This window comes from Pteropus vampyrus, unplaced genomic scaffold (assembly GCF_000151845.1).
Source record: "Pteropus vampyrus isolate Shadow unplaced genomic scaffold, Pvam_2.0 Scaffold35, whole genome shotgun sequence".
NCBI lineage: Eukaryota > Metazoa > Chordata > Mammalia > Chiroptera > Pteropodidae > Pteropus > Pteropus vampyrus.
Genome location: NW_011888816.1, coordinates 6,348,440 through 6,364,069, shown reverse-complemented (window position 1 = coordinate 6,364,069; position 15,630 = coordinate 6,348,440). Strand labels below are relative to the sequence as shown.

Here is a 15,630-nt window from a genome sequence, read left to right as displayed (position 1 = left end):
CAGAGACAAATCATCTATATAAGTGGGTGTAGGTATGATGACAAACGCATGTTTGCATAGTCTCAAAGAATCTTCCCACAAGATGTCTGATAGATAACACCTTAACTGAGTAATCAAAAATAATATTACCTGAAATGTCCAGTACTTCCTTGTATGTTGAATTGAGGAAGACACCAAGATGCATAACCTCAATCTAATCATGAGCAAACATCAGACAAATTAAAATTAAGGAATATTCTACAAAAGAACTGGCTAGTACTGGTGAGGTGATGGGGCATAGAAGGAAAACTAAGAAACTATTGGTTTTTTATGGAGGAGACTAAGAAGACATGACGACTAAATGCAATGTGAGGTTCTGTGCACCTTGGACCAGAAAAAGGACGTTGGCGAAACTTCCATAGAGTAGTGAATATTATTAACATGTGGAAATGTTAGTTTTCCGTTTATATAAATCTCCTCTGGTGACACTATGTTAACATTGGGTAATAGGTGTATATGAACTCTACATATTATTTTTATAACTTTTTGAAAGTTAGAAATTATTTCAAAATAAAAAATTAACCTTCTCCTAGAGCAGCCCCTGAGAAGGCATCCACTTCTCCCTTCCTCAGGTGCCTGCTGAACCACCATCCGCAAGTGCAGACATTTCAGAGCTTCTTAGCATCCATTTTAGAACGACTGTCATTACTCTTTCATTCACCTCACAGATGATTTTTGGATGCTTTCCTTTTGGCAGAGAGATGAACAAGGCACAGTCCCTGTTTATATATAGGATTGTAGGATTGGGCGATAAATGCTGTACCTCCTGGAAGCTGGAGGCGCAGGACCGAATAAAAGAAAGCTGCCATGGAGGAGGACTGGCCCTGAGCCTGGCAGTTGCCTGTTGTGTAGGATCTCAGATGTTTGGTGGTTGGAGAACATTCCGGGTGTTAGAAAGGTGGCTGTCACGAAAACGTCTCTGTGTGCGGGACACGTAGGTGCCTGGAGATAAAGCTGGAGAGGTATTTCTCAGTCAAGAACCCACAAATGTAAAGGAAAAAATATTTTCCCTCCCCTACAGAGCAATAGGCTATACCATATAGCCTGGATGTGTAGCAGGCTATACATCTAGGTTTGTGGGCTGGAGATGCAAGGATAAAGAAGATAAAGCCCCTGCCTTCATTGAACGTACATTCTTATGCATGCTGGAGCACTGTGAGTCAAGGTTGTTAAAATAAAATAAAATTTAACAGAAAAAAAAAGTTAAATATTATCTGTATGTTCTGCATTCAACCTAGTTCCTTTTTCTAAGCTCCAGACTTATGTCCACCTGCCTTTTTGGCAACTCCACTTGGATGTCTCATAATGTCGCAAGTTTAAAATATTTAAAAATGCAGTATTGATTCTCATACCTATCCAGCTCTTCCCCACAGCCTTAGCAAGTGGTACCATCATCCACTTGATTGCTCAAACAGAATTCTGGGTGTCATTTAACATCTTTTCTCCTCACTCTCCCCACATACTGGGTCCATTTCTGATTGATTCTATAAAATATTTCTTAAATTTTCTGATTTTTAATATTTGTTGGCATGTCCTTATTTCAAACCACCAACTATTTCTAACCATGACTATTTCAGTAGTCTCTTAGCTGGTCTTCCACTCTGCAAATCTATTTTCAACCCAGCGTAATCTTTTAAAACATAAATTAGATCGTGTCATTCCCCTGCTCAAACACTTAGTGAGTTCCCATTACATTTAGCATAAAGTCCAACCCCTTATCTTGGCCCACAAGATCCAGTGTGTTCTGACCCTGCCTGCCTCTTGATTTCATCTTGTGGCATGCTTCCTCTTGTCCACGTGCCTGCTGGTCTTCTCTCACTTCCTCTCAGTTCCTCAACTGTGACATACTCTTCCAGTTAAGGGCTCTGTACCTCCTGTTCCTTTTGCCTGTAATACCGTTATGTCCGTTCTTTTTCTAGCTGATTCCTTCTCATTCTTTAAGTTTCAGCTTAAATATCACTTATTCTAAAAAAGGCACCTATTCTTTCTTCTTCATAGCACTTACTGCTATTTTTAATTATTATTTTTCTTTCTTGCTCGTCATCTGTTTCTTTAAGTGGACTCTAAGCTCCATGCAGGCAGGGACCGTTGTTTGTCTTATTCACCTCATCACCCCAGTGCCTGACACTTAATAGGCACTAAATAAATCTTTGAAACAGCTAAATGAAGAAGGAAGGTAACATTTGTTGTCTTAAAGGATGAATAGAAAGTAACTAGCCAGAAAAAGATTTTTTTCACAGAAGGAAAGAACTAATATAGGCAAAAGTATGAAGGCGTGAAGCAGCATGGCGGGGGAGAGGGGGGGAGACAGTGTGTGTGTGTGTAATTAACAGCGGTTTGATGTTACTTAGTATATGAAGCTTTGAGTCAAAGATTGGTCAGAAATTGGCGAAATTGGCTGGAACTAGATCATGGAGGCTTTTATATACCATAGGAACTTATGAAACTTATATGAGCTTATGGAACTATTGGAAGATTTTAGAGAATAGAGTAATAATGGACAAATTCGCATTTTAGAAAGATCAGATTTGTGACAGCAGTTAAGTATTGAAATTGTGAGGTGAATTTGAAAGCTATTGGGGTGATCCAGGTGAGAGATGATTCTGTACCAGAACAGTAGTTGCAGAGATGAGAAAAGGGGACAGATGAAGACATATTTAAAGAGTAGGATCACCAAAGTGAGGAAGTGAGGAAGAAAGAAGAATGTGTGGTTCCTAGACTTCTAGATTGTGTTACTGAGTGGGTGGTAGTGTTTGCAACAAAGAAAATGCTGAAGGAGTTGCTTTAATTAAATGGTATCGAGTTGAGTTTTAGCTGCTTCTGAACATCTAGGTAGGGATTTCCATCAGGCATTTGAATATAAAAATCTAAAACTCTGATGAGATCTCATATATAAATGTAAAGTTAATGGTAGTTGTGGCCATAAGGAATAGATACAAAGAAATAGGTTTAGAGAGAGGTTATATAGCACAAAGAGCAGTTAAATAAGAACAGATCCAGCAAAAGAGGTAGAATAGTATGTGAGGAAGACATGAAGGAAACATGATATGAGGAACATTAGAGTGGGAGCCAAAGAATCCAAGAGAGAAGAGGATTTCAAGGAGAGAGCAATCAGAAGTATTGTATGCAGCTGAGAATTTGAATAAGAAGAGCCCTGAAAAATACGGATAGTATTTGACACTCAGGAGGACCTTAATGAGGAAGTTTCCATAAGATGACAAATGTAGAAAAATCTAGATTTCAGTGATGCACAGAGTGAATGAGAGGTCAAGAAATTTAGAGACAAACAGAAAATTAAATAGGTACAGGTGGACATGAGGTCCAGGCAGTTCTTTTTATATTAGGGAAACAGGGAGAGAGGAAGATGGGGAGGGAGGTACAGAGAGAGGAATAGATTGATTTTAAATATGTGGTTGTTTGCTATTATATAGAATATATAGAAATTTAATATATAAATTTCTAATATATAGAAATTTAAAAAACTTTTGTGTGTGTGTTCTTGTTACACACAAAAAACTTGTTTGTGTGTGTTCTTGTTACATTCACTTATTAGTTCTAGCTTTTTTAATAGATTCCATAGAATTTTGTACATAGACAATCATACCATCTGTGAATCATGTCATCTGTCATCTTTTCAGTCTGGATACCTTTTATGTTCTTTCTTGCCTTATTGCACTGGCGAGAACCTCCAGTATAACATTAAATAGAAGTTTGAGGGCAAACATACCTTGTCTTATTCTTTATATTAGGGGGAAAGCATTTGGTTTTTATTAAGTATGTCAGTAGTCCTTTATTAGACCGAGATAAAATTCCCCTCTGTTCCTAATTATATATATATATTTTTTTCCCTCCTCTTTAATTCTCTCCCCCTACTTTCACCCCTGACCTATGGACGTTGCCATTTCCCCTTAAGAACTGGATCTCTGAAGGCGGGGCGTCTCTTCCCACATGCTCGCAGTGTGCACCTGGGACCTGGCACTCCCAGCGCACTCGGGGGGCCTGGCGTACCCGGAGTATGGTCCACCTGGGCCGTGAACTCAGGACCTTCTGCGTGTAAAGCAGACATGCTAACCACTACACTATGGAGCAACCTTATATTTTTATATAATATATTTTTGACATGATCAGTGTAAGAATTCATCAGTGAAGTCCTCTGAGCTTGAAGTGTTTTTGTTTTGTTTGTTGGTGGGAAGATTTTTAAACCAGGAATTCACTTTCTTTGATAGATACAAAACTATTTTGATTTTTTAAAAGTAATCTTTGGTAGTTTGTATCTTTCATGGAATTTGACCTTTTAATCTAAGTTGTCCAGTTCTTTGGCATAAAGTTGTTCAAGTTATTCCTTTTTTCTTTTTAATATCCGTAGACTTTATAGTGATGTCATGTTTCTTATTCCCAAAGTTGATAGTTTGTGTCTTCACTCTTTTTTTCCTAATTAGTCTAGCTAGAGGTTTATCAATTTTAATGACCTTAAAGAAATGGCTTTTGATTTTCATTTTGTATTTTTTTTAAATTGATTTCCACTCTGTTTATGTTTACTTTGGGTCTAATTTGCTTCTCTTATGATGGAGGCTGAGGTCACTGATTGGAAATATTTATACTTTTCTAATGTGTTTAGTGCTATCCATTTTCTTCTAAGTACTGCTTTAGCTACATTCCACAAATTTTGATATGCTGAGCTTTCATTTTCATTCAGTTCACAATACTTTGTAATTTTTCTTTTGTTTTATTTTTTGACCTATGGATTATTTAGAGGTGAGTTGTTTCCAAATACTTGAGAGTTTTCCAGATATCTTTTTGTTGTTGATTCTTAATTTAATTCCACTGTTGTCAATGTATTTTAGAGTATGTGAATACTTTCAAATTTACCAAGACTTGATTTTTGTCCCCAAAGTATGGTTTATCTTACTGCATGTTCTGTGTGCATTTGAAAAGAATATGTTTTCTGTTTTTGGTGGGTAGACTGATTTTTATAAATGTTAATCGTGTTGGTTTTTTTTCTCCTTGCAGTTCTGTCAGTTTTTACCTTACTTGTTTTGCAGCTCTGATGTTAGGAGCTTAACATTTAGGGTTGTTATATCCTCTTGATAAATTGAGCTCTTCATTATTATAAAATGACCCTGGTAATAATCTTTGTTATGAATCTTTGTTATGAAATCTACTTTGATATTAATACAGCTACTCTGGCTAGCTATCTTCCTTCCTTCCTTCTCCCTGCTTTCCCCTCCCACCCTCCCTCCTTCCCTTTCTTCCTTCCTTTTTTATATTTCTAGTTTAAATTTAATATTATAAAAATTGTAATATAACTTTGATTTTATACTTTTATCTCTTTCCTCTTGATTGAAAATCTTAATTACTAACATTAACATAATTATTTATCTTGTTTTCTATATCTTGTAAGATATGGAAAATAGATTCAAAATAATACCAGTATTACCACTGACAAGTAGGTAACTGAATGAAGATTAAGAGGTCTTTCTGTTCTATTTGTTCTGAGAGTATATATCACTAAGGATATAGAGTCAGATACTATGTTCTAGTCCCTTGCAATTCTCATTCTTTTTTAGTGGTTTCTCAAATTTTTATTTTTTATTTTTAAGATTGCTTCTTAAGTTTAATTTTGTTTTTGAATGCAAAAGTTTTCTGTTTCCAAAGTCAGAACTTAAATAAGATATGTTTGGAGAAATATCATATCAATTCCCAGCCCTGTACCCTCCTTACTCCAGTATGTTAAAGTTTTGGGGATTTTGCCCCCAGTATATTTGAAAATATAAGCACGTACATGTACACACATATATAAATATAAATAAAAATATATTTGTGTTTCCAACCTCATTCTCACACAAAGTGTAGTGTTTTGTAATTTCTTTTTTTTTCACTTAATAATGAATTCTGAAAATCATTCCATATCAGAGTAATTAGAAAATAGAGATTTACCTTATTCTTTTTGACAACTACATAGAATTTTTCAACATGAAGATTTACTGTAGTTTATTCAACCAGTGCTCTACTGATTGACATTTGGGTTGTTATTACCCATATAATCATCTTTCTTTTGATTAGTATTAGCATAGTAATTTTTTTCCCATTCTTTTACTTTTAACCTAATTTTATCTTTATATTGATAGTGAGTTTCTTACAGGTAGCATATAATTTTCTATTTTGTTCAATCTGAAAGTCTGTGCTTTTTAATTGACATGTTTAGACCATTTACATATCCTTTTACTATATGTCTATTGCTCTATCTTCATGTTTACTAATCCTTTCTTCTGCAATATGTAATTCGTTAATCCCACTCAGTGTGTTTTTCTTGTCAGGCCTGTGTTTTTCATCTCTAGACTTAAAATTTTTAATGTCTTCTATGTCTCTACCAAATGTATGAAATATAGTTATACTAACTTTTTTAATGTCTTTACTAATTCTGTCATCTGTGTCATTTCTGGTCCTGTTACTATTGATTTGTTTTTCTTTTTCATTGTGGGTCATACTTTCTTGATTCTTTGTGTTGCTGCTTATTTTCTGTTGGATGCTAGACATTATGAAGTTGCTGGATATTTTTATATTTCCATGAATATACTTAAGGACTCAATTAAGTTACTTGGAAACAGTTCCATTCCTTTCTGATTTGCCTTTAAGCTTTGTTAGATGGACAAGGGTTGGCCTTTAGTCTAGGGCTTCTATTTTCCCACTACTGAGGCAACACCCATGAATTACCTGGTTTTCTGTGGCCAGAGAGACCTCTGGCTAGCTGTTTGTGGGCTTCAGAAATTGTTCCCTTTGCTCTTTTCAGATGTTTTTTCCCCAAGCCTCAGGTGGTTTCTTCACATGTATATGCTTATCAGCACTCAGTTGAAGGCTCCAGGGGGATTCTTGTAGCTCTCTAGAGGTTTCTTTCTTTGTACACAGCTTTCCTTCCAGTGCTCTGCCCTGGGAACTCTAGTCACTTTGGCCTTCCCCAACTGATAGTTCTCTCTTCTCAGGGAAACTATATAGCAGTAAGCCGAGAATTTGGAGGGCTCGCCTTGTTTATTCCCCTCTCAGAGATGACTTTGCTGAGCTGCTGATTTTATCCCTTTTTCTTAAAAGTTTTGGTAGGCAGGTAATCCATTCCTTGTTACTCTATCTTGGCTGTACATAGAAGTTAACATTATCTTTTAGTTAAAAAGAAAATCCAAGGAGAAGATTTAAATCACTCTGTATTATAAACAAGTTTGGAATAAATTTATTTTCCTTCATAGTTTCTAAAAAATGTATTAATATCAAATGCTTTATATGTGATATTTTATATATGATTGTTTAAATAAGAAAGAACTTATATAAACAAGATATAAGATAATTTAGTATACTGTGGTTATTTTCAACAATTTCTGCTCATCTGTGGTTTATGATGTGAAATTGTTTGATTTAACAATTAGAAGAGTAGCTGTATCCTAGGTAATTAGAAATGTAATATTTCTTAATGTATGTAGCAAATAAAATAATCTGTATTTATAATATTAAGTTTTTCAGAAAACTCAAATTTTAAACTCTTACATTCAAAACTTTGAGTATTTCTGATGAATTTTATAGACTCATACTTTTGGCTTATAGGTATTATTGTTTTGGTTTGTAGACATTCTTATAGAAGTTTTTGTATACTGAACTGTATTTTTTTGGTTTTTTATACCTCATAAAATTATAATAAATTTTTATAATTAAGATTTCTCATAATTAGTGTTTACATGAGATAAATCTGGTATTATAAGGAGAGTAATACAGTGTATTCAGGCACAGCGGAAATGTAGAAGAATGCGAGACTTTAGAAACAGTTAAGAAAATAGAAGTTGAATCTTCTTCCGTTTGTTATAAGTTTTGTATTACCACGTTAGCCTTATTTTGTTTTTCACGTAACTTTTGAGCTTTACTTTCTTTAAAATGGCGTGAAGAAAGATACTTTTATACTCTTCTGAGAGACAGTTGTAAGAATTAGATGCATTTTGTGAAAATATATAGTAAACTGCAAATGCTATATAAAAATCAGATATTTGAGGTTTAGCTTGAGAAGTGTAAGTTTCACATAGTGTATGTACAGTGGGAAAGTTTGACTGTACCTAAGCCTAACATTAATAACCAGAATTATTATTTTGGCCTGTACTTTCTTTGTTTCGTTTCAGAAGTTTGATTTTTGATACCCAATTTAATAGAAATGAGTCATATTATCATTTTTTTCTTCACTCGGCAGCATACCATTTGCACTTCACCCACATATATGATCTGTGGGTTGTGGAGAGAAATAAGGATGTTACTCAGTAGCCCACATCTTTCAACAAAGAATACTTGTTAGCAACACTCATGAGCTTCTCTTAGGCATTAGGAAATGCAGACCCCAGATGTAAACTAAATTCATGAATTCAATGATATTTAGTGAGAAATTTTGAAAAGTACATCATTAAGTCAGATTCTGTGTTCTTTGTAAATAACAACGACTGTTACTATGGAGTGGCTTAGATGCCTTGGTTTTTATTGTCTGAAACGTTTTCTACAGAATGATGCAGGAGCTGTTACTGAGAACAGAATAAAAGTCTACCAAATTGTATGAGACTTGCCCTCTAGATATGAATCAGATTTTAAGTGGAAACCACAGTTATTTCCTTGTTTCTCATTCATGCTTTAGCAGAGGATGTGATGCCATAGATCTGGCTTAGTTTTGTAGTTTCTCATTTAAGGTTCACACCGCTTTCTTTTCCCTTTTAGAAGCCACAGCAATTTTAATGTATTGTCAAACCACAAAATGTACCTTGTTGGATATTTAGTTGGGGGATGTGTATTAAATATTACTTGGTAGTCTCAGTACAGATCGTGCCATTCTAGTTTAGTCCTATTTTGGAAATACAGCATAAATAAATAAATGCATACAAACATATATTCAGGGTAAGTGGTACATAGGCATACAACTGCAGAGAGAAATGTGGGAAACAATTTTAACCCTTTAATATATTAATTTGTATTAAAGATAATGTTTTATGTTATTTAACTTAAACATCATGTTAATTTTCTTTTATTCTTCCTTAGCATCAAGGCATGCCATGGGTTGCCTCTTATAAATGGACAGAGCTGTGACCCTTATGCAACAGTTTCTCTAGTGGGCCCTTCTAGGTAATGTTTATTACATTATTACTAGATTTTTAAATTTTAAAGGTCGATATAAGAATTACAAAATTAAGGTTCTAAGAGGAAATGCTATATAGCTATTTGTGACACAAAGTAATGAATGCTTTGAAAGAAAAATCTTTAGCGTTCTGTTACACACTTGCAAACAAGGGAGTCCTGTTTTTGTAGAAAGAAAATGGATGCCATTTCAAGTCTGCCAGACTGATAGGCTATTGGGAGCAACATCAGTATTATAGTAGTTAAATGTACTTTAAAACATAAACATGATCATAGTCATTCTTCATCAGCCTTCCTACTTGTAAATGTCTTAGATTTTATGCAGATAAAATCCTGAATTAATAAATGCTAGCTCAGAATAAAGCAGTTGCCATATTTTTATCTGGAAAGCAGCTCATGACTAAAAAATGCCTTTTCTACTCATGGCATCTGTGCTCTTACAGAGAGAATTCTGAGCTGTAGACAAACTGCTGAAATACCAGAACGTGGTGAAGTACACCATATCATGGATTTAAATTACTCAGGATAATTTACGGAAAAACTAAAAGCACTTTGTAATATTTTAAAACTTTATTATGATTTTTTTCCAGAGCTAAACTAGTCTAAAATTTGTCTACAACTTGAAGGTTTAGAATGAGGAAACAAAAAGTACAAAAAGTACAGTATTCTCTCTACACAAACACAACATGCACAAACCCACATTCCTTTCCAACCCAAGGCTCTCTTATTTTTTAGAAAATCACCAGTAGGTTACTTCGAAAAATGAATTTGTACATATGTATATAAAATACATAGCATATGTCGGATACTTATTGGGTGCTAAAGTAATAGTATGCTATTATTAGAAATGGTTTTAAATTTAAAAGGAGATAACTAGTCCTATATCATGCTATCAGAGGGATTTAGTCTTGCATGTTAAAAGTATTTAACCACATGGAGCTATTTTTATTTTTGTTTTTGTTTATAATCTGTATGTGACAGGCAAATTCTTAAGTGTAATTGTTTATCATGCAGATAGAAACTATTTGGCATGTGAATTTGTCTTTTAAAGTCACTATTGGTTTTGATATTGTGATATAGTTTTATAAGATGTTAACACTGGGGAAAGGCTGAGTGGGACTTCCCTTTCTTTGCAACCTTCTCTGAATCTATTATTATTTCAAAATAAAAAGTTTTTTGAAAAGCCACACGGTAGCTGAAGCCCAAGAGGTAAACTAAGTTAAGATCACTTTCTGTATTCTCTGGTATTTCCAGCATAGATAAAGGTACTCTGGATCTCATTGTCTTCCTTCTGCCATTTATTCCGACTTGCTTATATAAGAGAACATGTTATTAAAAACCCCTGAAGTAAGCTTGGCAGTCAGTCTAGTATAGCCGTAGAGAGAATAATATAATCTTGGCCTATATCAGATATACAAAACTATGAATTCTTTGAGTTTTTAGAGACACCTTAATTTTTCTCCCCAAGAAAAATTTAAAACTACAGCCTTCCCTGAGTCATCTCAACAGTTAAACAGAGGTCAGGCTCCCTGGTTGGAAATAGCATGTTTTATAATTGTGTACTGTTAAGTTCTACAAGGTAAAACTCTACCACATTGGAACAGGAATGACCAAAAGAAGACAAAAGTAAAGAAGAAAACAAGCAATCCGCAGTTTAATGAAATCTTTTATTTTGAGGTAACTTTTTGTTTTATATAAATATTAACATGGAATATTTAATACTGAATGCTGGTTTACTTCTTTTTTCAAACTATGGCCATAGTAATCATTTTATCAACTAATGCAGTTAAGCATTTCTCTCCTGAAAGCAGTAAAACTGTCGTGTAATGCAGTGGAGGCCCAATATATAAAACAAAAGCAGAGCTCTGATTGATTTGGAGATGGAGAGGTCTAGGGCCACACCCACTCTCCAATCATCCTCAATATTACACCCTTCTCCATACACCCCCTCACCTGTCCAGCCCCTTACCCACCCACCTGATACACAGTGGCCACAGGACTCTTCTGCAGAGTATTGTTTAAACACCACTAGTGAAGTAAGTATGAGAATCACTTAGTAGATCTGAGTTCTAGTGCCAGTTGACTTTGAACAATCACTGAATTTGAGACTCCAGTTTCTTCTCTTATGAAAAGATAATTTTGTAAGAGAAAATAATAGCAGCCCTACCTAACTGATAGAGTTTATGAGGCCCAAATGTGAGAATACTTTGAGACTGTAAAGTACACCCTATGGACACATGATTATTTTCATAGAAATCTTCAGCTGCCTTGAAGTTGTCCCAAATACAGTGCTTTGGAGTTCTTTACTGTGGAGCAGTTCTTAAATTTGTTAAATCTTTTTTTGATATTATTTGAAAACTATAGGAAAAAAATCAAAATAAGTCAAACTATTCTAAAAAATTGTGTTCTAACTGTAGAACATGTTGCAGTTGAGATTAATGTATAGGGAAGATTAAAAAAAAAGATTTATATTTGTGCTTTTTCTTCTTTTGTGTATGTTTTTCTTGGTATTTCAAAGTGGATAGAGGGAGGCATATCTAGCCTTTCCTGGTTCTGTACTTAAATAAAGGAACACAGGTTGAAGAGAATGCTAAAATTGAAGTAGGAAGAATTGTGCGGGTGGAGGCAAGAGAGAAGGAAAAGCAAAAGAAAATGCAGCAATGTGAGACTTTTCCATTACCTAGCTAGGGACTTAGTTCAGTTGTTCTGTGTTTGTTAATGGCTGTACATCTAGCTTGGAGAAAACAAGGAAGGCACAACTCAAGGCCTGACCTGCTTGCAGTATCCAAGCGTACCTATTAGGCCTTGGAATATTCATTCAAAAGGCACTTTGTTGAGCTGATTATAAAAGGTTCAATCTCTGTCCCCTAGTAGAGCAAGAGACACAGAGCATGCACGTGCATGCATACACACAGCAGTAAAATGCAGTGATATTGGGGGCGTTAGATCAGCTTGGCTCCAGCCGAGTTAAGTCAGAGAAAAAAGAGTTTTAGAGAAAAGGAACATTTTGAGCAGAGACTGAGAAAGAAGAGCAGAAAATTATCTTCAAAGAATAGCAAGTATGATTTAACTGGAAGATTTATGTAAAGGAATAATGGGAACTAAGCTTAAAAAGATAGAGTAGGACCAACAAATGAAAGGCTTTGAGTGCCTGACTGAGATACTTAAGTATTAGCCATTGAATGTTTTGAGCCCAGAAGTGGATAAGAATGATTGTTTTGGAAAGAATTAACTATGATCTGTGGGCCAAATGATTGAGAGAGAACAGAGATCAAGAGACTGTTGTAGTTTAGCTGTTGAGGAAAAAAAAGTGGGAGGGAAGAGAAAGGGGGTCTGATTTAAGAGTAAGGGACAAATGAGGAAGAAACTTGAGAGGGTAAGATAATGAATTTGTTATAGAAGAAAAGACAAAAAGAGGAGTCAAATGTTATCCTTCGTGGTTTCAAATTTGGAAAAATAGAAAAGTGAAAAAGAAGGAAAAAATAAGTGGTTCGTTTTGGGGCATAATGAGCTTGAGGTCTGACATGTAAAACTCGCCAATAGGCAGTTCATGACTGAAACTGAAGATGGGTGATGGTTGCATCTAAAGACTCAAGATGTTTTTACAGAGCTAGGAGAGCCAAGGGAGTAGAGGTGAAGGAGAAAAGTGAAGAAGCTCAGTTCTGCCACTTAGTAGGTATTCAGCTTTGAGCATGTCTCAATTTCTGTACTTTAGCTTCCTCATTTTTGAAATGAGGATAATAAATCTAACGTGGCCTGCTTCAAAGCAGTGATCTGATGAACAAAGGAGATAATGGATGTGAAAGCACTTTGTAAACTGTGCAGCACTGTGCAGTCCCTTAGAGCAAAATAAAAAATAAAACCTCGTAGAAAACCTATATCTATAGGTTCTATGGAAAGAGGTACCAAAGGAAGAAGCAAAGAGAGCAGAAGGTTGCCAGAATAGTGCGTAGGCACACTCTAAGAAGAGAGTGTTTCTGGGAGAAGAGGTATAGTTGTATGATCACTCATTCAGATAGAGGGGTCAGTGAAGGTGGGAACTAAGAATTGATCATCAGACTTGGCGATGAAAAGTAGGATTTTAGGCGGATGACCTGTGAGGGAGCCAGATCATGAGGAGTTACTGTAGTGAGTGAGTGGGTGGTGAGGAAGTGAAGGCTGTTAAGGATGGATTACAGTTTTGAGGTATTTGTCTGTGAAAGGAAAGAGGAAGACTGTAGTTTAAAGGGAGAATTTTTCTTAGACTTAGTGAGGCGAAAAGCTGGTAAAGAAAGCAGTAATTAAATCAAGTGCTTGCTGCATACTATGTGTGCGTGGAGTCTTAGAAAAGATGATCATATCATCTTGTTAGAAGAGAATGAGAAAACTGATTAAGTGGAAGGGTGTCTGTGAGAATGAACATGTTCAGGTGGATGGTAGTTGAGGAAGTTCCTGCCAATGGCCTTGATATTTTCAGTAAAAATGTGAGAAGGAAGTGTAAGAGTGGCATTGGTATCTAGAGAAATACGGGAAAGTCTTCAAACAGTTCTAAGCATGTGCAGGTTCACTGAAATACAACACTTTTACCCTTTGAGTCACCACCAGATTACAGATGAGCTAGAGAGTCTAATGTTGCTTTATGTTGAGTTGATAAGGAAGGGAATAGAGACAGGGTTGGGTTGTATTTTATATTTTTATACTACCTTGTTCTTACCTCCCTGCTACTTCTGTAGCCGCTTTTGGGTAAAATATTACGTAGGCATTTTCCTCTGTTTGTAATAAAACACAGTTGAACATTTTAGGGATGATAGTTTAAGTTCATGTAGGAAGAAGATATTTGAAAAAATTTTTTTACTAAAATGTTTTGTTTACAGGTAACCAGATCCAGTAGTTACACCAGAAAATCCCAGTTCCAGGTAGAAGAGGAGGACATTGAAAAGCTAGAAATTAGGTATGCATCTTGGAGTTTTACAAAATTACCTTTTTCTGTGCCAAAAGAAAATCCGAAAATTAACTGGAAAACATGAATTAAGCTTAATAGAATTTTCTTCAGCAAGTTGGTTGATGAAATTTAGAGGAACATGCATCTAATTTAAATCCAAATTATCTTCAAAATCTGATTTCTCTACAGAAATAGTCAAGGTATATTTATTTTATAAACAATGATGAACTAATTTTCACCAATTTTATGTTTTTAATTTCCCCCCCAGTTTAATTGCTTCTTAAATTTCCGAATCATAGCCTAATGGATACAAAGAATATATAGAAAAGTAATTATATATTAGCCAATTTAGAAATAATTTTTTTATTCTTCTTAACATATCTGCTGTCTAACAGAAATTTCAGTGAGGTAAGAAGTCTTGTAAGATAATTCAACAGGTGCATGTGTTTGAAGTTTGTGCAGTTTCCTAGGTCTTAAATATCTATGCTATTTGGGAGGGGAAAGGTTTTGTAAATGCATGTATAGCTGTGGTGTTAACAGTGTGTTCATCTAAAGGATGTATTAATCACATGTTTGTAATGATCAGGTAATGTATTTTTCTAAGTTACCTGTCTTTGCATATTAACTGCTTCTAATTGAGTAAGAAACTAGTCTTGGATTGGTTTCTTTTCTCAGATTCAACAAAGTAATTCTATAGTTCTTATTGCCAGAGGTTAAAATAAAGCCTAAACTTTGAAACTAAGAAACTTAACTGCTTTCTTTTAGACTATTTAAAATAGCTACTTTCTGTGCTTATCAACAAAAGCTACTGCAGTATTTTGCTTAGTTTAGATAGTGAGATACATGATAATGCTAACATCTCTTTTAAGCATGTAAAAATAATGCTATAATACAAATCAATTTGAAGCTACTTGGTGCTGTGTGTTTTCTTAAACATTGTGTGCAAGAAATAAAGCCAATTTAAAATTTTTAGGATCGACTTGTGGAACAACGGAAACCTGGTCCAGGATATTTTTCTAGGTGAGATTAAGGTTCCTGTGAACGTGTTAAGAAATGATTCCTCTCATCAAGCCTGGTAAGAAGACAAACATTCTAATGTACTCCCTTGCATACTGTATGTGCAAATAAATGCTTACTATAAACACACTTTAAACTAGTAGTGGAATAAGCCAAAAGTCATTAATTGATATAGTCATTAATTTATTGTTGCAGAAACATAAATACATTAATAGTTTTATGACTTGACCTATGGTACTGGGACAAAAGAACTGAATTATCTAGGAATATTTTCTGTTCAAAAACTAAATCCTGTCTGTAAGGAGAAAATGGAAAACATTTAAAATGTTACATAAGAGATTCCCATGGCAGAAGATGCTTGTTCACAAATCAACATCTGCAGTTCAGAAGCTTTATTAATGGTTTTAGGAACTGTGTATGTTTGAAGGCAGAGGGTTTATTGTAGGAAATTAGCTGTTTACAGTGTGTAACTAGTGATTTTTCCTTCACTACACCCCACTGAAATG

General features: G+C 34.8%; 1 protein-coding gene across 2 annotated transcripts in view; it reads left to right on the top strand.

The window, feature by feature from the left end:
• The window catches only part of RASA2 (RAS p21 protein activator 2), a 100,268-nt gene that overhangs the window by 51,182 nt on the left and 33,456 nt on the right, over positions 1-15,630 (top strand). For both annotated transcript variants that reach the window (XM_011357437.2, XM_011357436.2), the window contains exons 6-9: positions 9,091-9,174; positions 10,791-10,863; positions 14,040-14,116; positions 15,081-15,182. In XM_011357437.2, the coding sequence (XP_011355739.2) occupies positions 9,091-9,174; positions 10,791-10,863; positions 14,040-14,116; positions 15,081-15,182 (336 nt within the window). The remainder of the gene's footprint in view (positions 1-9,090; positions 9,175-10,790; positions 10,864-14,039; positions 14,117-15,080; positions 15,183-15,630) is intronic.